The 20,636-nt window shown below is 42.9% G+C and overlaps 1 protein-coding gene across 2 annotated transcripts in view; it reads left to right on the forward strand.

Moving 5' to 3' along the window:
• ANGEL1 (angel homolog 1) overlaps nt 1-20,636 on the forward strand; it is a 23,192-nt gene continuing 2,556 nt past the window's right edge. For both annotated transcript variants that reach the window (XM_082451645.1, XM_082451646.1), the window contains exons 1-9: nt 1-151; nt 2,975-3,550; nt 4,467-4,693; nt 5,155-5,224; nt 5,830-6,263; nt 8,561-8,687; nt 8,996-9,106; nt 19,629-19,698; nt 20,224-20,390. In XM_082451645.1, the coding sequence (XP_082307771.1) occupies nt 88-151; nt 2,975-3,550; nt 4,467-4,693; nt 5,155-5,224; nt 5,830-6,263; nt 8,561-8,687; nt 8,996-9,106; nt 19,629-19,698; nt 20,224-20,390 (1,846 nt within the window). In that variant the 5' untranslated portion in view covers nt 1-87. The remainder of the gene's footprint in view (nt 152-2,974; nt 3,551-4,466; nt 4,694-5,154; nt 5,225-5,829; nt 6,264-8,560; nt 8,688-8,995; nt 9,107-19,628; nt 19,699-20,223; nt 20,391-20,636) is intronic.

A 20,636-nucleotide genomic window follows, 5' to 3' on the forward strand; every position in this document is an offset into this window, starting at 1 on the left:
GCCGAACGGAGGGAGACCCGGCGGGCGGCCGCGAGGAAGGGAGGCGGGCACTGGAGCAGGCGCGGGAGCTGGTGCAGGCGGCCGGCCATGATCGCGTCGTGCCTGTGTTACGTGCTGCTGCCGGCCGTGCGCCTTTTCCGCGCCCTCTCAGGTACCGGCCTCGCGTCCTGACGGGCGGGTGCCAGGCCCGGGCCTGCTTCGGCGGGGCCCCGCGGGGCCTGGGGCGGCGTGCGTCGCGGCCGGCTTCACGACCACCTTCCCCCGGCAGTGCCAAGGTGTGGGGAGGCGGCCCTCGGCCCCGCCGTGCCCGTCCTGGACTAAACGAGGCCCGGGCCTGGCCGGCGAGCCTCGTGGGCGGCCCCCTCCTCTCGCCTGTGACCTGGAGGCGTCGGGCCACAGTTAACGTGGAGGGGGCTGGGGGAGGGGCCAGAGCTGCCCTTCTCTGGCCCCGGGGTTGTGGAGACGTTTCGGGTCCCGCTGAGTCACTTCCCTGGGGGTCGGGGAGGGTTGGCCGCTCGGGGCCGAGGCGAATGTCCGAATTCTCTGTGGACAGGGGCCAATCGGCCCTGAGGGCGGATCTGTGGACTGAAGACCTAGACGTACCTGTTTTCCCCTGGGTCAACTCCACACTCACCTTTCCCAGCCGCCTCTCAGCGGAGTCTGGTTGAAAAAAAGGATGCTCAGAATCCAGAGACACATTGAAACCTCAGCTTTGAAGCAATGTCCCGTGCGTTTAGAGATGTAGTGGGGTGGAGGCAATGCCCAGCGGGTACTTAGAGAAGAGTTATTGTATAACTTTGCCGTGATCTGCCTGCGCTCCCCATTCCTGGTCTTTGACGTTCCCGAGGCTCTTATGAGACCATCAGTTCCTCTGGGAGATCCCACAGAACCCCCAGACTTTTCTCTGGCATTTTAGGGGGCAGGACAGACCAAGAAGGACTTTTAGAAATAAGAGGTCCAACTGTGTGCATTCTGTGCTTTTCCTTTCTGGAACTTTACACAATATGTGTGTGTGTGTGTTTGTGTAATTTCTGTTCCTATATATTTCATATAAATCATTTAATGTATGTATGTGTATGTTTGTATCTGCCACTAGAATGTGGGCTCCAGGAGGGCAGGGCCATGTCTGTTTTGCTCACTGTATCTAGTGCTAGCATACTGCCCAGCATGCAGTAGGCACTCAATTCGGGAATGTCTTTTGTGTACATACTTCTCAGAAATGAGGAACTCCACAGAAGTCATTGTTTTCAGAGAACTAATGCATATTCTTCTAGCCATGTTGCTGTCATTTCTGGAGCTCTGCCAGTGTCCATAATGGCAGCCATAGTGACATATACTAGTCCAGAGGTTTCCAGACCAGTAGTCAGAGTTTTAGGTATCTCAGAGGAAGGGCCGCCTCCCCCCACCCGCTTGCACACACCTATTAAAGTAGTCCCATTTGTATTTGTACATTTGGTTTCTGCAGATTTTCTTTTAATAAAAGAATTCTGCTGCTGAAAAACAAACCACCACCACCAACCAAAACCTGCTGAGTTTGAAAACTAATAACCTCACACATATAAATCAAAGAACTTCTGCCATCCGCTATACACAGAGGATGTTTCAAAGGGCAGGGAATTAAGTTCCTGAGACTAAGGCCAGCAACCCAGCCCATGGGTTTAGAGCAGGGTTTCCCAGTCTGAGTACTGTTGACGTCGGGGCCTGGGTAGTTCGTGTGGAGGTGTCTCTTGCGCTGTAGGATAGTCAGCCGTATCTTCATCCTATAACCACTAGATGCCAGTAGCATCCCCACAGTTGTGACAACCACTGTGTCTCCAGACAATGCAGAAATGTTCCCTGAGGGCAAAATCACCCCTGGTTGAAAAACCACTGGTTTGAGGGACGTAAATCCACATAGACCATAAATAAGATAGTGTCTTTCAGCGTTTGAACCATTTTGAAGTTTTTCTTGCCTTTTAAAAAAAAATGGAGCTGATAAAATAAATCTCTGGTGATTGAGGGTCATCATCATACATGTCACTTGTCCTATGCTATAAATAAGTGACTTAGTGTGCGTTGGTGGGGGGAGGTTTTGTTTGCACCAAAATACTGTGCTTGGATTTTGGGGGCTCTAATTTTATAGTTTTTCCCATCTGCTTTTTGCCTGTTGGCTGTCGCTGTGGCTGCCGTAGCAGAGAGGTGGCAGCTGTCTATTGCTGTCAGTTGTTGGCACCTTCTGATTTACAGCCGCTAGAGTACTATGGAATGGGAAAGCTGATAATGAAGTCTGTGAAGATTTATAAGGAGAATAAATAGATTTGAGAAGAGGACCCAGGGCCTTTGCTAAGAGAGAGATTGTACAGATTTTGAGACACCCTTTTTGTCTACTTAAGGCCTTTTTCTTTTAGAATGTATTCATAGATTAGTGGATTTATAGAACTAGAAAAGCCCTTGGGGATTATCTAGTTCAAACTTCCCTTGTCCTCATTTTACAGTCAAGAGTGAGTCCATCTCACTAGGGGCATTGTCCAAGGTCACATAGCTTTGTTAATTTCAGTGCTAGGCCATAACCCGCAGTTCTGACTCATGGTCAAGTGCTGGTTCCAGTGTAATGTAGCTCTTAGAACCAGAGAGTTGATGTTAATAGGAGTCTTAACCTCCAGATAAAAGGAGTGTGGTTGTATGTGACCATCTCTGTCCTAGATTATGTGGGATAGCCATTCTTTCATTCACACACTGAATATTTATCAGATCCCTACCATATGAATTAGTTAATACTTGTAAAGCATTCAGAACAGTGCCTGGCACATAGTAAGCACTTCGCTCTGATGATGATGATGTTGCAGGCACTAAAATGGACAGGCTCAGTGATGGTACAGTGATGAGCAAGGTGGATATGATTCTTGCTTGTATGGGACTTATTAGAAGTTGGGAGAAGAGCGTGGGTTGGGTGATGCTGTCATCTTATAACATGGTATTTTGGCTTTCTTCTTAGATGCTTTCTTCACATGTCGAAAAAATGCCCTCCTGGCGAAGAGCTCGTCCCCCCAGGTAGACGGCGACTTTGCCATGGCCCCTCGGGGCCCCGACCAGGAAGAGTGTGAGGGCCTGCTGCAGCAGTGGCAAGAAGAAGGGTCAAGCCAGGCACTCTCGACAGCGAGCGAGGGTCTGCTTGTAGATAAGGGAGTAGCGCAGAGCAGCCTGGCGCTCCTAATGGATCATCCTGGAGAACACGATGCTGCTGCAGAAGACAAGTGGTCCAGCAGGCAGCTGAGTGACCTGCGGGCAGCAGAGAACCTGGAGGAGCCTTTCCCCGAGGTGCTAGGAGAGGAGCCACTGCCAGAGGTCGAGGGCCCAATGTGGGCAGCAGTCCCGGTGCAGACCGGCCCCCAGTATGCAGACTGTACTGTCCTCTCAGTGGGTGCCCTGGCTGCAGAGCAGTGGGAAGAGGACCCCGCAGTGGTGGCCTGGAGCATAGCACCGGAGCCTGTGCCCCAGGAAGAGGCTCCCATCTGGCCCTTTGAGGGCCTGGGGCAGTTGCAGTCTCCCCCAGTGGAAATCCCATATCATGGTGAGTCTGACAACGGGCTGAGTGAGCTGGGGCAGCAGGTTGTCTCGGATGTGCGCGCAGTCACTGCTAAAGCTCTCGTGTGTGGAGCTCTGCTGCTGCATTCTGCTTTTCTGAGACTCCTGCAGTGGCAGATCCAGAGGGGCGTTAGAGAGCATTTCATCCAGCCCCGTGGCCTTTCAGATGAAGTGATCACGGCACAGAGAGGTAGCAGGACATGCCTAAAGTCACATAGCTAGGTAGTGGCAGAACTGAAAGCAGACCATTGTTCTGATTCTCTACATTATTGGTTCTCTGGAGGTGACCTGGGGTAGGGGTGGAGAGCTCTCAGGGCTCCACTCTCTGCCTCAACCAGGATAACTCCATTTTTATCTGTGTTATATATCGGGCTTCCATTAAACTTTGGAGAATGAGTGCTGTGGCTCACATAGGTTTGAAATCCACTCTGCAGCTCCCTGCTCGAGGGCACGTGGGAGACACATTATGGTTTCTGGCTCCATAGGCATTTTCAGGTTTAGAGGTCAGAAAACACCCAAGGCTGAGATTACTCTAGAAATGTCTTTAATCTCAGATGACTAGTAAGCACATTCATCTGAGTGATTCCCCAGAGACCCATGGATTTATCAGAAGTGAGAAATTGTCGGCCATATTTAGTGAACTTGTACTAGGTGCCAGGTACTATGCTAGGTACTAGGGATACAGTGATGAACAGGCCAAGATTATCTCTGGCTTTGTGGAGCTTATTGTCTCGTCTGAGAATGTCCTTAGAATGTTGTTCAGATCACCACAGAAAGGGATGAATGACAGAGAAAATGAAAAAAGGAACTCGTCACAGTATCATGGAGTCAGGAGTGGAGATGGTGGGCCCTGTGAATAACATGGACTTACCATGGACCTCTTCTTCCCAACACCTTTGCAGAAATCTTGTGGCGAGAATGGGAGGATTTCTCCACTCAGCCAGATGCTCAGGGCCTGGAGGCAGGGGATGGCCCTCAGTTCCAGTTCACTCTGATGTCCTATAACATCCTGGCTCAGGACCTGATGCAGCAGAGCTCAGAGCTCTATCTGCATTGCCATCCAGACATCCTCAGTTGGAACTACCGCTTTGCGAATCTCATGCAGGAATTCCAGCACTGGGATCCTGATGTGAGTGAAGATGGGGAGATGTGCCATCCTGCATTTGCTCTGGACCCTGGCTGTTTCCCAATGCTCTTAGAAAATGAATTGAACCCCATAGTTGTTCATATGACTGGCATCCTGCCTAGGACTGGTGCTTGCCTGCCTGGTGTAATGAGTTTGGGGCAGATGCTAAGAAGACTCTCCGTGGGTACACGCTTTCCAGCACCTTTGTGCAGGGAGGGAGACTTGAGGGATTGAAGGAGCCGGAAAATCCAGCACATGTATCTGATCTCAGCTTAACTCTGGGCCTGTTCTTGCTGGTAGTGGCTATCAGGGAAGAGTCAGCACCCAGGGGAGGTTTCAGTGTGACCCAGCCTGAGACCCACAGCAGCTTCCCGTGTGGCTTCAGTGCCTGCTCCTGGGGTGGGAGTCGTACTCCAGCGCCCTCCATTACTCTGGAGTGATTGGATTCCTTGTCATTTTCCCAGATCTTGTGTCTCCAGGAAGTCCAGGAAGATCATTACTGGGAGCAGCTGGAGCCCTCTCTGAGAATGATGGGTAATGCCACTCCCTGGCATGTTTGTCAGTCTTTCTTCCTACAGCCCTGTCTGCTCTCTCCTGAATGCACTGTATCTTTCTTTCATCTCAGTAAACCCTCAGTCTCATCTGTGAGCTAGCTCCTTTGTGTGGGTGAGAAGGAGAGTCCTGAAGTTTTAAAGCAATTCTGACATATATTGCCACTTAATGCTTGAAGTAACCAACCCTGTGAGGCTGAATATTATTATCCCCATTTTACAATGTGGAAACTGAGGTTCAGAAAATTTGTGTGACTAGCTCAAGGTCACAAAGCTATAAATATAAAACTCATAGGTTGTGGAGCCTGGACTCCAGCTTGTCTGACCCTAGAGTCCATGCTTTTCCTGTCAGGTTATTGCTTCATACCCTTCTGTCCCTCCTTCCCCTTCTAGCCACTCAGTCGTCTGGTTACAACTGTAAGGGAGCCTCTGCAGAACCAAGGAATTGGCAAGGGCAAGGACTCCCCTTATTGAACAGCAGGAGCAATGCATTAGGCACACATGCCTGGGCTACTGCCACTGGGTAGCGGGCCCCTAACCCATCTTCCAGGACTCTGACCCATCTCCTTGGTGGGGTGTTCCTTGCAGGCTTTACCTGTTTCTACAAGAGGAGGACCGGGTGTAAGACAGATGGCTGTGCCGTCTGCTACAAGCCCATGCGATTCCGTCTGCTCTGCGCCAGCCCCGTGGAGTACTTTCGGCCTGGCTTGGAGCTCCTCAATCGGGACAATGTGGGCTTAGTGTTGCTGCTGCAGCCACTAGTCCCAGAAGGCCTGGGGCCAGTCTCAGTGGCCCCCTTATGTGTGGCAAATACTCACATCCTGTACAACCCACGTCGGGGCGATATCAAGCTAGCCCAGATGGCCATTTTCTTGGCTGAAGTGGACAAGGTGGCCAGGTTGTCAGATGGCAGCCACTGCCCCATCATCTTGTGTGGGGACCTGAATTCTGTCCCTGATTCACCTCTTTACAACTTCATCAGGGATGGAGAACTCCAGTACCATGGGATGCCGGCCTGGAAGGTGAAATGGGAGAGGCCACTGTGGGGTTGGCTTAGGGAGAGATTTTGGTGTTGGCATCTGGTGTTGCTTCTGTGGCAGGGACCTCAGTTACACCTGTTCTGGCTTCCTCTGGCTTTTTCTTGTTCTACTGATATCTGGTACCCAAGCCTGGAAGTTAGGAGCTTGTGAGTGCCTTTGGTATATTGGAATCCTTTCAGTTTTTATCATTAATTTATGTTTAGTTCACAAGTACATAAGTATATACGTAAGTGCATGTCAGTACACAAGTACATCCCTTTAAGGATTCAGACATTTTAAAATAAGACCAAAGCCGCCTTTATTACCTACATTTCCCATGTCTCCACTTAGAGTCAAGTAATAACTGTTCAAAGTTTGGTTGTGTTCTTCCAGGTCATTTTCTATGCATTTGCTGTACTATCTAAGCTGTTGTGATGATGTAATCATAATCTACATTTATTAAGCACTTACTGTGTGCCAGGTGCTATTTTAAGCACTTTACATGTATTAACTCATTAATTTTCACAGTTTCTATCATTGCTTCCATTTTATAAATGAAAAAGCTAAGGTGTAGAGAAGTTAGGTAATTTGCTTACTCTAGTTTTTGCAGGTAGTGAGTGGTGGAGCCAGGATTTGTAACCAGGTAGTCTGGCCCCAGAGCTCTTGCCCTGCAATACTATGCTGTGATTGCTTCTAACAGCTGGTATATAATGTACTGTGTGTGTTTATAAATGTGATATATTGTTTATATTTCATTTTGTAGCTTGTTTTTTTTCACTCAACAATGTACATATGTATCTATCTCATTCCTTTTAACTGCTGAATGTTTATAACCTAGGTATCTTATAGTTTTATTGTAGTTTATGTAGCCCTACTGAGGAGCATTCAGCTTGTGCTGATTTCTTTACATGTCACTTAATCTCCTTGTTCCTCTCTTTTGCCCCTGCTGATCCAATTTGTTGCTTAACTTTTGGCAAGGCACAGGGGAGAAAAGACATAAAATGACTGAATTATTGTTGAGCACTTCGGGCTTTTATTTTAATGAGGTTACTCAAGTGCCAGCGATGTCCTGGTTGCCACATGCGCAGAGAAAGGCATTATCCTGCCAGGAAGCTGCTATAATCAAGGGGCTCAGGGAATGGGAATAAGAATTTACTAAGTGCCTACCATGTGACAGCTGCCGTTAAGCATAGTGATTAAGAGCACTCATTTTGAAGCCAGATAGTCCTGCGTTCAGATCCCTGCTCTGCCACCTTGGGCAAGTTACTTCACTTCCGTAAGCCCCATTTACCTCGTCATACACTGGGGATATAATGGGACCTACTTTAGAGGGGTTTTTTTGGTGGATTACATAAAATAATGCACACAGTGTTTTCTAGTTCCTGCCTCAAAGGAAGCAGTCAGTAATTGGTAGTAGTTATTGTTACCAAGATTCTTAATTGTATGTGGTATTATTTTCCCATTCAATAGTAGAGCATATTGAACCCAAGAGAGTTAACTAACTTGCCCAAAGTCACACAGTTAGTAAATGGCCATTAAATTGAAGGTGTGTTTTACTTCTGATGGCATACTGAAAATGTATGTCCATTAGGGGCAGAGAGATTGTGTCTATCACTGCTCTCTCCCCAGCGCTTAGCTAGTGTTTTACACATAGTTGGCATTCAAATATTTGTTGTTGTTAAATGAAATAAAGGGGATTTTGCTACACACGTTGGAGATATGCAGATGACTGATGTTGCCGAATGTTTCCCCTACTACGTTCTGTCCGTTCCCAGGCTGCTCATTGGCTTTGACCGAGGATGGTGACATAGATACGGTAAAGTGCTTTGGTGAATTTCCCATTTGGTTTGACCCCGTGGTTTCCCAGTAATAGGCTTAAGATGCTAGACTTTGATCCAGAAGATCCAAAGATCAGGATAAACCTTTTCCCACTGCAAATTAAAACCCCTGAAAGTTGACATTCCCTGGGCAGAGTAGTGTAGATTTTTCTGAGCTGAAATTTAGGGGACCATATGTTCATATAGTTCTGTTCTCTTTGACTCGCATACCTCACTCTCTTAACCCCTTATTCCTGTCTCATGGACATTTCAGCGTTTCTAGTAAAAAAAATAAAATAATGGTTTTAAATAGCTCCTTATTTTTAACTTTCCCCTGAGACTTATGTGTTTTGCTTGTGTTACGTGCATAGTATGTGACTGTGTGTCTTTGTGTGTGTGTATGTTTGTCTGCATGTCCCAAAACATGGGCTATTTCCTTTTTCCATCTCAGATTCCTTATTCCCATCTGCTCTTTCATTGCAGGTATCTGGACAGGAAGACTTCTCCCATCAGCTTTATCAGAGGAAGCTGCAGGCCCCGCTATGGCCCAGCTCCCTGGGCATCACTGATTGCTGTCAGTATGTCACCTTCTGTCACCCCAAGAGATCAGGTGAGCACATGCCACATTCTTGGTTGGTTGTCCCTCCATGCCCATTTTAGGAGAAAGCTGGCACCTCAGTGACAAGAGAAAGTGTAATTCCCTCAATTCTCTTAGCACGTTCCTTTGTTTTTTTCATTGTCCTCCTCATGGTCACCCAATGAAATGGACAACTTTAAATCATAGCCATTGGAAAATCTCCTTGTCTTCAGAGTCAGACTTCCTCTGTGTCCCTACTTGTAAGCTTCTTGGTATTAAGGAAGTCTCAGCATGTGGCTCCTCTTCCTGTCTTTCACTGTATGGCTTTTCCTGGTTTACAGAGAGACGTAAGTATAGCCGAGACTTCCTGCTACGTTTCCGCTTCTGCAGCATCGCCTGTCAGCGACCTGTAGGACTGGTTCTTATGGAAGGAGTGACAGATACTAAGCCAGGTAATGTGAACTAAGCTTGTTCCCTAACTTGTTCCAACTAAGCTTGGTTTTCTTTCCTCTTCACCTCGGATATTTGTCAGTTATGTGGTTTCTTAGTCTTTTCTAGGCATAATTCTTAGAGATCAGCTTCTGGTAATAAGTATGCTTAGAAGGAAGGTCAGTGGAGTTCACTGGCCATGTGCAATGTGTTGAGAACATGGACCAGGAATCAAGACACCTGGGTTCTAACTAGCTCTGAGACCTTGAGTAAGCCACAAGCTTTTTAGTATTAAGTTGCTAATAACTAGCATGTATACAGCATGTTTAAGAGAGAAAATACACTTGATGGGGCTTTGAAAATCATAAGGTGACAGCACTTCTGGTTGTAATAACAAGTTACTCCTACTGAGAACTTCCAGATTGTAAGTAGCAGAGTATGCTTGATGTTTTCCCCTTCTTGTCTCTGAAAACACTCCAAAGCAACAAGGAGAATGAAAAAGAGAAATGCAAACTCCATCTTTGAGAAAGCTAGGAGACCTGAAGATATTTGAAATCATGAACCGCAGCACAGGTGGAATGGTTGCAGGAAGCACTGGAGGCCATGCAGGGGTGCTGGAGCAGGTATGGAGAGACAGGTCTGTGGGGCCACGTGGATCTCCGAAAGAACCAGCAGGGTGCCTCTCTCCAGGGTGAGGAGCGTACCCTGAGGCACGAAATCAGAATCCCTTGTTTCATCAACAAGAATAGGATGCACAGGTTGTGAAAGGATATTGTCTGAACCTCTTTTGGTCCAAAGAGGCAGTAGAGGAAAGACTGATCAAGGAATCAAGCCAAATTTGCATGAAGCAGTCTGTTTAAGTGGTGGGGGGAGGTGTAATACTTAAACTGCATATTTCTTTTGGCTAGGGGGAAGTAAAGATGAACAGGACTCACACACAACCCTGCGTCATAAGGAAAATGCCTGTTACTTGGAATGCACACCCAGGTCTTCGCTTATATAAGCTTTGTACCAATAGCTTGTACATAAAAACCTCAACTAATTCCAAGCTGGGGTGCCCAAAAGGAGCCAGCGTGAGATCTGTACTAAAATACTATAAGAAAAAAAGGTGGAAGAACAGGAAAAATAAAAGGCAGATAAAGAATACTTCGAAGATAAAAATTGTTGCCATGGAGCATATGAAAATTATGATTATTTTCCCATGAATAAAAAAAATTAAGCAATTGTCTTTATAACATGAGAGTGCAAAAATAAAATAATTGCTTTTATAAAATAAGTTCAAGCACATGGCAAGACATCAGTAGATGAAATGTAAACTGCAGAGCTCAGGAAAGAAGTGGAATAAAAAATTTAAGAATCACATAATGAATACAAAATTAGAAGCAGTCCAAGAGAGAATAGGCACTGCTGAAAACAAGGCAAGAGGCAGAGGCCAGGAAGGATAAAAAGCACTAGAAAGAAAATGACAGTAGTGGAAGTTAAAGAGATTCAACATACACATAGTTCGAGTTCACAAAGAAGAAACCCAGTATAATAGCACAAAGGGAATATTTAAAGGTATGATTCAAGGAAGATTTTCCCAAAATCAAGAGATCTGACTCTCCACATTGAGAAGGATATACCATTTCTCAGTAAAAAATGACATAGGAGAGTCAACAGTAAGACATCCTAGTGAAGTTAACAGAAGTCAAAGATAAAAGAATCCTTTAGGCAGAACCAAAAAAATTGGGCTATTTTTAAAGGTAAAAATAATCAGGTAGGCTTCAGATTTCTTAACATTAACATTCGACTCTGGAACACAGGAGAGCAAGGTTTCAAAGAAAGACGGTATGGTCAAAAATTTTATACTCAACCCAAAGCCTTTCATGAAGAAACTGCTAGAAGAATAACTTAAGACAACCAAGCAATGACTGAAAAAACTATAGTAAAAGGACTGGTGGTAAGCAGTGAATTCATTTTTTTCTTGAAGGAATTTAACTTGAATTGGCATTTTGCACAGAGCAGTGAACATTTCAATGGCTTGGTTTTGTTTTTTTTTTAATTGCAAAGCTAATGTATTATTATAACTGTGGTGATAGCAATAATAATAGTGGTGGCCACCATGCATAGAGCGACTGGCGTGTGCTAGGAACTGGGGTAAGTGCTTGGATCAGTTGGGCTCAGGCAGGGAAGCAGTGGCTCAATGTTTTAAGAATACAAAATCCTAAAGTTAAACAGTAGTAGGATCCCACATAGGTAATTCCATGTTAAGAATAGGTTATTTTTAGAAAATCAGTACTGTACTTGAAACATAAAATAAGCATTTCAATTTAATAACAAAATAAGAACCTTTAAAATACACTGACAATCACTTTGTAAGTAGAATCATTATATGGGGGAAAATATCCAGTTCACTCACAGTGCCCAGTAATAGCAGTATTTTCAAAATTGAGATTAAATTTGGGTAAACACACCCATCCTCCACATACTGTGAACGTACCCTTCCGTTTGTTTAGTATCCCCACCCAGGGCCGAATAGGGTCCTGATGAATCTCTTTTAAGGACTCCAAATCTAAAAACCTACCACCAGTTTTAGACCATGAGTAGAAAGACTTAAGTGTAGTACAAGGAGATCATAGTGTGTGATCTTTTTTTCTAGAGGATTTGTTTAGATGTACTAACAAATAATATTTCCAGTCCAATACCAGAGTCATCCAACTCAACTGTAGACATTCAAACTTGCCAAGTTGACTGTGACACTGACTTTAATGGGAAGCATCTGAGTTGCCAAAGGAGCTACAGTGCTAGGGAGTGATGGTCTAACTTTCCAACAAGTTGATGTTGCATTGTGCTGGAGTGTTCTACATCACACAAGTTGTATAATAAAAAAAAATTGTGATTCTCACTCTCCCCAACTCCCTTTGTGAAGGAATAATTCATAAGATGGGAATCTAAATTTTAAGTCCCCCTCTTGTAAATATTTTTAATTATTAGTGGTTTATTCTTTCCAGTGTGGTTCTTAAAGACACTGAAAGGGGTTACTCTGTTTTCTTTTTGATGAGCACTTGCACATTTCCATTTATCTCCGGAGCTTCAGGTCTTTTAACATGTAAAAATAAACCATGTGCCCAATTAAGTGCATTCTAGGAAAAAACAGTTGCTAATAAATGACTTCCGTAAACTATTATTAACAAACTGACCAGATGGCCACAGAGGAAAGGCTATCTGATCAGTTTTTGAACCAGGAAAGTTCTGAATCCAGCTCCTCCACTGGCCCATCCCTGCACAACTTATTATCCTCTTCCCAAGTACTTGCAGAAGAACTTACTTGCTTGGCTGCTGCCAGCGCTGAATGGTCCAGGAAGATGTTGCAGCTCAGGTAGAGGCAGTTGTGGCCCATGTGCTCATGTGGCCTGGTGGGACAGGCAGAGGCCTTGAGTTGCATGTAACTGCTGGAGCAGTGCCGTTTGTACATCGTGCTGCATGGGTAGAACCTGGTGTTGAGAGAAGCAGTTTTCTTTCTTTCTTTTTTGTTTTTCTTTTCATGTACTAAAAGAAGACTTGATTTTTTTTATCCTCACACTAATATGAAAATTTGCAAAGTGTAAATGTCTAGTTTGGAAATCAGTCCATTGTCTTGCAGGTTCCAGCATTGCTAATGAGAAGTCTGCTGCCATTTTGATTCTTGATCCTTTCTTTGTATATCACCTATTTTGCCTCTCTGAGACTTTCTGGTTCTTATCTCTAATCCCTTGATTTCTGAAATCTCATGATGGTTTACCCTACTCAGGGTGTTGGTTTCATTCATTGTTTTGGATACTCCAGGGCCCTTTCAAATGGAAACTAATTTATTTCGAGTCACATAATTTTGCTGGTAATATTTCTTCAATAATTTCCTTTTTTTGCTTTCTCTTTTTGGAATTACTGTTAATTGGATATTAGAATCTACCATCTGTGAGATGCTCTCAGTTTGTTCATTCCTTCTAGTGATTTTAAATTTCTGCCATTATATTTTTAATTTCCAAATCTCTTTTTAAAAGTTCCTTCTTTTTTATACCATTGTTTTTGGGGTTTTTTTTAATGAATGCAATATTGCCTTTCTACTACTGAGGATGATAATTTTTAAAATTCCATCTGTTCCTTCCAAGGTTCTTTTATTTTTTTTTTTTTAATTTTATTTATGGCTGTGTTGTGTCTTCGTTTCTGTGCGAGGGCTTTCTCCAGCTGTGGCAAGCGGGGGCCACTCTTCATCACGGTGCGCGGGCCTCTCACTATCGCGGCCTCTCCTGCTGCGGAGCACAGGCTCCAGATGCGCAGGCCCAGTAATTGTGGCTCACGGGCCCAGTCGCTCCGCGGCACGTAGGATCCTCCCAGACCAGGGCTCGAACCCGTGTCCCCTGCATTGGCAGGCAGACTCTCAACCACTGCGCCACCAGGGAAGCCCTCAAGGTTCTTTTAATTAAGAGTTAGTTTCTTCCTACCCCACTATTTGTTTGTTCCCAAAGATTCCATCAGGTGTCCATTCACATTTAGGAATGAGACATGAAAACCTAATGGCTCTGTGTAAGGGATGGCTCTAGTTGACTGGTGAGTTCATTGTGCCAGTTTTGATTTTCACCTCCCACCTCTTTTCTGGAGTAATGGTACCTCTGATTCCTGACCTCTTATATGATTCAGAAGCCTAAATTAGTTTGCCTCTTGCTGGAGAGAAAACCATTTTCAATATCCTGCTGGTCACTGTGATTTTTCTGATTCAAAATGAAGATATTAGTGTTAGGAACATTTATGTTCCAAATAACATCACATCAATCATCACAAAGTGAAACTGCAGTATTTAACAAGGAATAATAGTCAGAAAATAACTAATGGTTGAAGGTTTTAATTCATCTTTCTCAGTTCACAATAGTTCAAGTAGATAAAAAATAACTAAGAATATAGAAGACTTAAATAACATGTTGTATGGTAAATCTGATGGATACATATCAAACTCTGAACACTGAAAGCAGAGCAAAGACATCTTTTAAAATATCCACAGGAAATTCCTGAGAATTGGCCATATATTAGACTACCACAAAAAAAATCAGTAAATTTCAAACAGTAGAAATAGTATAGCCAACTTTCCGTGATCACACGTGCATTAAAAATAGAAGTTAAAAGAATGCTATCATCTGGACATTTAAAAAATTTCAAACAACTTTTGGGTCAAAGATGAAATTTAAACTGAAACTGCAGAGTGTGTAGAAAATAACAATAATGAAAATACCATATATTTGTGGTATATAGCTAAAATAGCATTCAGTGAAAAATTCATAGAATTATATAGAATATCTTGAATCAGAGAATTATACTGATAAAAGATTAAATTAAGTAAATTAAGTATCCCCCAAGTTAGAAAAGAGAACAAGCTGAGAGAAAGCAGAAGATGAAAATGAAAATAATTTAGAGAACAGAAAAACAGTAGGACTAATAAGCTCTAAAAATCAGTTGGTTTTTTGGGTAAAAAACAGCTGTCAGATTAGCTAACCTATTATCTAACCTATTTAAGGGGGCAGGGCAGGAGCAAGTAAAAGTATTCAGATGCAGAAGAATTAAGAGGATTATAAGGGGGTTCTTTTCTCAACTGAGTGCAAAAGAAATTGAAAACTTAGATGGCCTATGTTAATTTTAGAAAATGTAATTTACTAAAACTGATTGTGAAAGAGAGACATAACATAAATAGATTACCACAGGGTGAAAAAATAGCGAAAGTTCTCAGAGATACAGTCCCACAAAAACACCATGTTCATGTTGATAGGAGAACATCATCAAACCTTTAAAGAACTTGTAATTCCATTACTGTTTAAATTGTTAAAGAGCACAGCAGAAGGGGGCCAAGTTATTTTTACAAAAGAAGTATTTGACACCAACACCTGACAACAGTTACACAGGAAAAGAAAACTACAGAACTTAATATTGTCCACTTATGAATATTGATGCAAAAAATGTACATAGAACATCAGGAAACAGAATCTAACATCACAGTGAAAGAGCAATATACTATGGCCAAATGGAGTTTATCAAAAATATGAAGGTAGTTCAGTATTGGGAAATCTATTAATGTATTTATCATGCTAATAAATATATGAAATCTATTAAAATATAGAAATGCATGTCATCCTGTAGATGTCAGAGACAGTTGTTAAAATTTAACATCTATTCCAGATTCTTTTAAAAAGAACCTTCTTAAGGAAAAAATAGATAGTTCCTTATACTCTTAAAATACATTTATCTTGGGCTTCCCTGGTGGCACAGTGGTTGAGAATCTGCCTGCCAATGCAGGGGACACGGGTTCGAGCCCTGGTCTGGGAAGATCCCACATGCCGCGGAGCAACTAGGCCCGTGAGCCACAATTACTGAGCCTGCGCTCTACAGCCCGAGAGTTGCAACTACGGAGCCCACGTGCCGCAACTACTGAGCCCACGTGCCACAACTACTGAGCCTGCACTCTAGAGCCCGCGAGCCACAACTACTGAAGCCCGTGCGCCTAGATCCCCTGCTCCACAACAAGAGAAGCCACCGCAATGAGAAGCCCGTGCACCGCAACGAAGAGTAATCCCTGCTCATCGCAACTAGAGAAAGCCCACGCACAGCAATGGAGACCCTACGCAGCCAAAAATAAATAAATAAATAAATAAATTTATTTTTAAAAATTTGAGTTTGAAAGATTGCAAGATACAAGACTGATATACAAAAATTGCATCTCTATACACTAGCAATGAACAATCCAAAAATGAAATTCAGAAAATACTTCCATTTATAAAAGTAACAAAAGGAATTTTAAATAGTTACAAATAAATTTAACAAAACAAGTATAAGACGCACTGAAAGCTATAAAACATGGAAAGAAATTAAAGATCTAAATAAATGGGAAAACTTCCATGTTCACTGATCGTAAGGTAATACTGTTAAAACGGCAACACTTCCCAAACTGATCTACAGATCTGTAAATTCCTATCAAAATCCCAACTAACTTTTTTGCACAAATTGACATGGTGATCCTAAAATCCACACAGAAATATATAAGAGACCCAGAATAGCCAAAATAATCTTGAAAAACAACAATGAAGTTACAAGATTTACAATTCATTTCAAACTTATACAAAGCTAAAATAATCAAGGCAGAGTGGTACTGGCCTAAGGATAGGCATATAGATGAATGGAATAGAACCGAGAGTCCAGAAACCCATACGTCCACTGTTGATTTTTTACAAGGGGAGGGGTAAAGGGAAAATAACTGCTAATGAATATGGGATTCCTTTTGGGGGTGATGAAGATGTTGTAAAATTAGATTGTGATGATGGTTCCACAACTCTGAATATACTAAAAGCCACTGATCTGTACACTTTAAATGGGTGAATTTTATGGTATGTGAATTCCACCTCAATAAAGTTATTTTTAAAAAAAGGTAAGAGAATGTTATGGACTTCATGCCAATAAATTTGTTAATTTATATGAAATGAAATATTCCTACATTTTCCCTGTTAAATTGTTCCACGACCAGGGCTCGAACCCGTGTCCCCTGCATTGGCAGGCAGATTCTTAACCACTGCACCACCAGGGAAGTCCCTCAAACTCATTTATTAGTTCTAATAGTTTTTTAGTGCATTTCTTAGGATTTTCTATATATAAGATCATGTCATCTTGCAAATGGAAACAGTATTACTTTTTTCCATTCCAATTTGGATGCGTTTTATTTCTTCCATAATTGTCCTGGCTAGAACTCTCATTACAGTGTTGAGTGGTGACGGCGAATATTCTTGTCTTATTCCTGATCGTAGGGGTAAAGTTTTCAGTCTTTTAGCATTGAGTATGATGTTAGCCATGAGGTTTTTTGGTTTGTTTTTTGTTTGTGTTTTGTGGATTCCCTTCACCAGATTGAGGAAGTTAAATTGAGGAAGTTCTCTTTTATTCCTAGTTTTTTAAGTGGTGTGGGTTTTTTTTTTGGTCATAAAGGAGTGCTGTATTTTAGTATATTCAGTTGCCACAACTAGAGAAAAAATATCTGATTTTGTCAGATATTTTTTCTGTGACTATTCAGATAATCATGTGGTTTTTGTTCTTCAGTATTCTATTAATATGATGTATTATATTAATTGATTTTCAGATGTTAAACCAACCTTACATTTTTAGGATAAATCGTATTTGGTCATAGTATATAGTCATTTTTCTATTTTGCTGGATTTAGTTTGCCAGTATATTGTTCTGAGACTCGTTTTCCAACATGGGGGAGGAGGAGTTTCCCCCAAAGCCAACAAACAATTCAACTCAATTCTGACACTGTCTCCCCAGCGATAGCATCAGATTCCACAGGTTAAGGGCTCAGTTCTACAAGACCCACCCCTCCAACACTTAAGGTGCCTCTCAAAAGACCAGGTTGTTCCCTGTGCTTCTTCTGACCAACTGGCTATAAATCAGAGGTTCCCACTATCCCCTCCTTCCTTGGGTTAGATTAATTTGCTAGAGTGGTTCACAGAACTTAGAGAAACATTTCACTTGCTAGATCATTAGTTTATTATGAAAGGATATAACTCAGGAACAGCTGTACAGAAGAGGTGCATAGGGCAAGGTATGTAGGAAGGGATGTGGAGCTTCCATGCCCTCTCTGGGTGCACCATTCTCCCTCGAATCTCCATAAGTTCACCAACCTGGAAGCTTTCCAAACCCTGTCCTTTTTGGGTTTTATGAAGGCTTCATACATGGGCATGATTTATTAAATCCTTAGTCATTGGTGATTGATTCCACCTCCAACCTCTCTCTGCTCCCTAGAGGTCACAGGGTGGGACTGAAATTTCCTCTAATCACATGGTTGGTTCCATTGACAACCAGCCCCCAACCTTAGGTATTTTCCACAATTGCCTCATGAACATAACAAAAGGCACCTTGCTCACTCTCAACACTCAGGAAATTCTAAGGGTTTGGGGAGCTTTGAACCAGCAACTGTGGACTAAGGCTGTATATGAAAACTGACTATATATGAGAAATATATATTTGGTCATCTGAATGACCAAATATACATTTCTTATAAATCACAGAACTGTAATTGTTGAGGCATTTTGCATCTACATTCATAGGCAATATTAGTCTGTAGTTTTCATTCTTTGTGATGTTTTTGTCTAGTTTTGATATCAGAGTAATACCTCGTAGTATGAGTTGGGAAGTGTTCCCTCTTTTATATTTTGGAAGTATTTGTGAAGGATTCATATTACTTTTTTTTTTTTTTTAATGTTTAGCAGAATTCACTAGTAAAGCTATATGAGCCTGGGCTTTTCTTTGTGAGAATTTTTAAATTGCTAATTCAGTCTCTTTAATTGTTATAGAACTATTCAGATTTTCTTCTTTTTCTTGAGTCAGTTTGTGTAGTTTTTGTCTTTTTAGGAATTTGTCCATTTTACCTAAGTCATCTAATTTGTTGGTATACAATTATTTATTGTATCCCTAAAATTTTTTTATTTCTTAAGGTTGGTGTTGATGGCCCCCTCTTTCATTCCTGGTTTTAGTAATTTGAGTTTTCTCTTTTTTTCTTGGTCAGTCTAGCTAAGGGTTTGTCAATTTTGTTGATCCTTGTTATCCTTTTTCTTAGTTTGGGTTGTTATAACAAAGCACCACAGCCTGAGTAGTTTATAAACAACAGAAATTTATTTCTCACAGTTCTGGAGGCTGGAAGTTCGAGGTCAGGGCGCCAGCATGGTCCAGTTTCGGTGAGGACCGTCCTCTGGGTTGCTGATTGCCAACTTACTGTTGCATCCATACATGGCAGAAAGGACAGCCCTCTGGGATCCCTTTTATAAGGGCATTAATCCTGTTCATGAGGGCTTCACCCTCAAGGCCAAATTACCTCCTAAAGGCCCCACCTCCTAATGCCATCACACTGGGGGTTATGGTTTCAACATATTTTGGGGAGAGACAAACATTCAGTTCATAATACCTATTAATGTCAGTAAGATCTGTAATAATAGTCCCTCTTTCTCTCCTGATATTGGTAATGTGTGTCTTTTTTCTTTGTGTATGTGTGTGTACATGTATAGGTGTGTATAAGTATGGATACCTGTGTGTGCATACATATGTATACGCATACATACACAGCTACATATATGCACACAATGGATGGTGGGTGATAGAAAATCTCTGGAGGAATACACCAGGAATTTGTTAACATTGGTTGCCTCTGGAGAGAGGAATTGAGTGGCAAGGTCCCAGAGTGGGAGGGAGCCTTTTCACTGATATTTTTCTCTACATTTTGATTTGTGTACCATGTGACTGTATTACCTATTCTAAAGAATGAATTTAAATTTTTTAAAAAGTTGCTGAGCCAGGGAAGAGATGTCTGTGTTAGAGACCTCTGTCTGTCTGCTTCCTGAGGTTCTTGACTTTGGTCCATTGTTTTCTTCCTCTCCTCACCTTTTCTCTTTCCCTTTTCCCTTCTGGAACAATCCAGTCAAGGATCTGAGTGGGATTTCAGGGTGCAAGGTTCTAACCCTGCTTCACTGTCTGTGAGTGATAAAACCCTTTCTCTCCGGTCTTCTACAGAGCGACCTGCTGGCTGGGTCGAGTCTGTCGTTGAGGAAGACATATCTGAGCCTGAGCCTGACTTCCCCAGGTAATCTTCTTCCAGTTCCCTTCTGCTTGCATTCCAGCCCCATCGAGGTGTATTAGAGAGATTCCTGTTGGCTTTCCTGGGGCTGATTTGGGGGAACACATTTTGCTGAGCTCTCTCTTCCTTTTATGTGTGCTAAGATTATGGAGGCACATACTGGTGTGCAGAGGCCAGAGGTGACCCACCTAGGTTCTTGCAGATGAAAAGCCCCTGCCCTTTTCATTTGGGAGTAAGGCCTCACAGAAGAGCTTGCTGACCCATGGACAAGGGTACATTAGGTATACTTCACCAGGTAGCAAGAGGAGAGTGGGGGGTGAGGAATGTCAGCAGGACTGTGTATAAATGTGTCTGTTTCTAGGCTAATTTTAGCTAAGACTGTCAGCCTCTTAATTAGCATGGGAAGGCATTTGCTGAGGTTGAGTTATTTGGGATCATCCCTTAAAAAACTTGATAAAACCCACAGAGAAGTGACCTTGGGGAAAGTTCAGTAATGTTTGTTGACTGACATCTTCCCCTCCATCCCCGAAGGACTGTAGGCACCATCCAGCACTGCCTCCACCTGACCTCGGTGTATACTCATTTCCTGCCCCAGCATGGCCGCCCAGAGGTCACCACAATGCCCTTGGGTCTTGGAATGACAGTAGATTACATCTTCTTCTCAGCTGCTGAGTCCTGCGAGAATGGGAACAGAACTGGTAAGCTTAGTGGATCCTGGATTCCTAGAAGCCACCCCTAAGAGTCCCTGGGAACTGATGGTAGGTCAGGCATTTGATCACATGGCTTGGGCTGCTGGGACCTGACCAGCAAAGGAGCAGATCTCATACCTACCTGACACTGGTCATCCTCATCATACTTGCCTTAGGCCATTTGCCCGCCTTCTCTTTTTATCCTTGTAGCATTAGAAAGATGTGGGCAGAACAAGCCGTCCCTCCATTTTAAAA

This window comes from Balaenoptera physalus (genome assembly GCF_965194825.1).
Source record: "Balaenoptera physalus genome assembly, chromosome: 2".
NCBI lineage: Eukaryota > Metazoa > Chordata > Mammalia > Artiodactyla > Balaenopteridae > Balaenoptera > Balaenoptera physalus.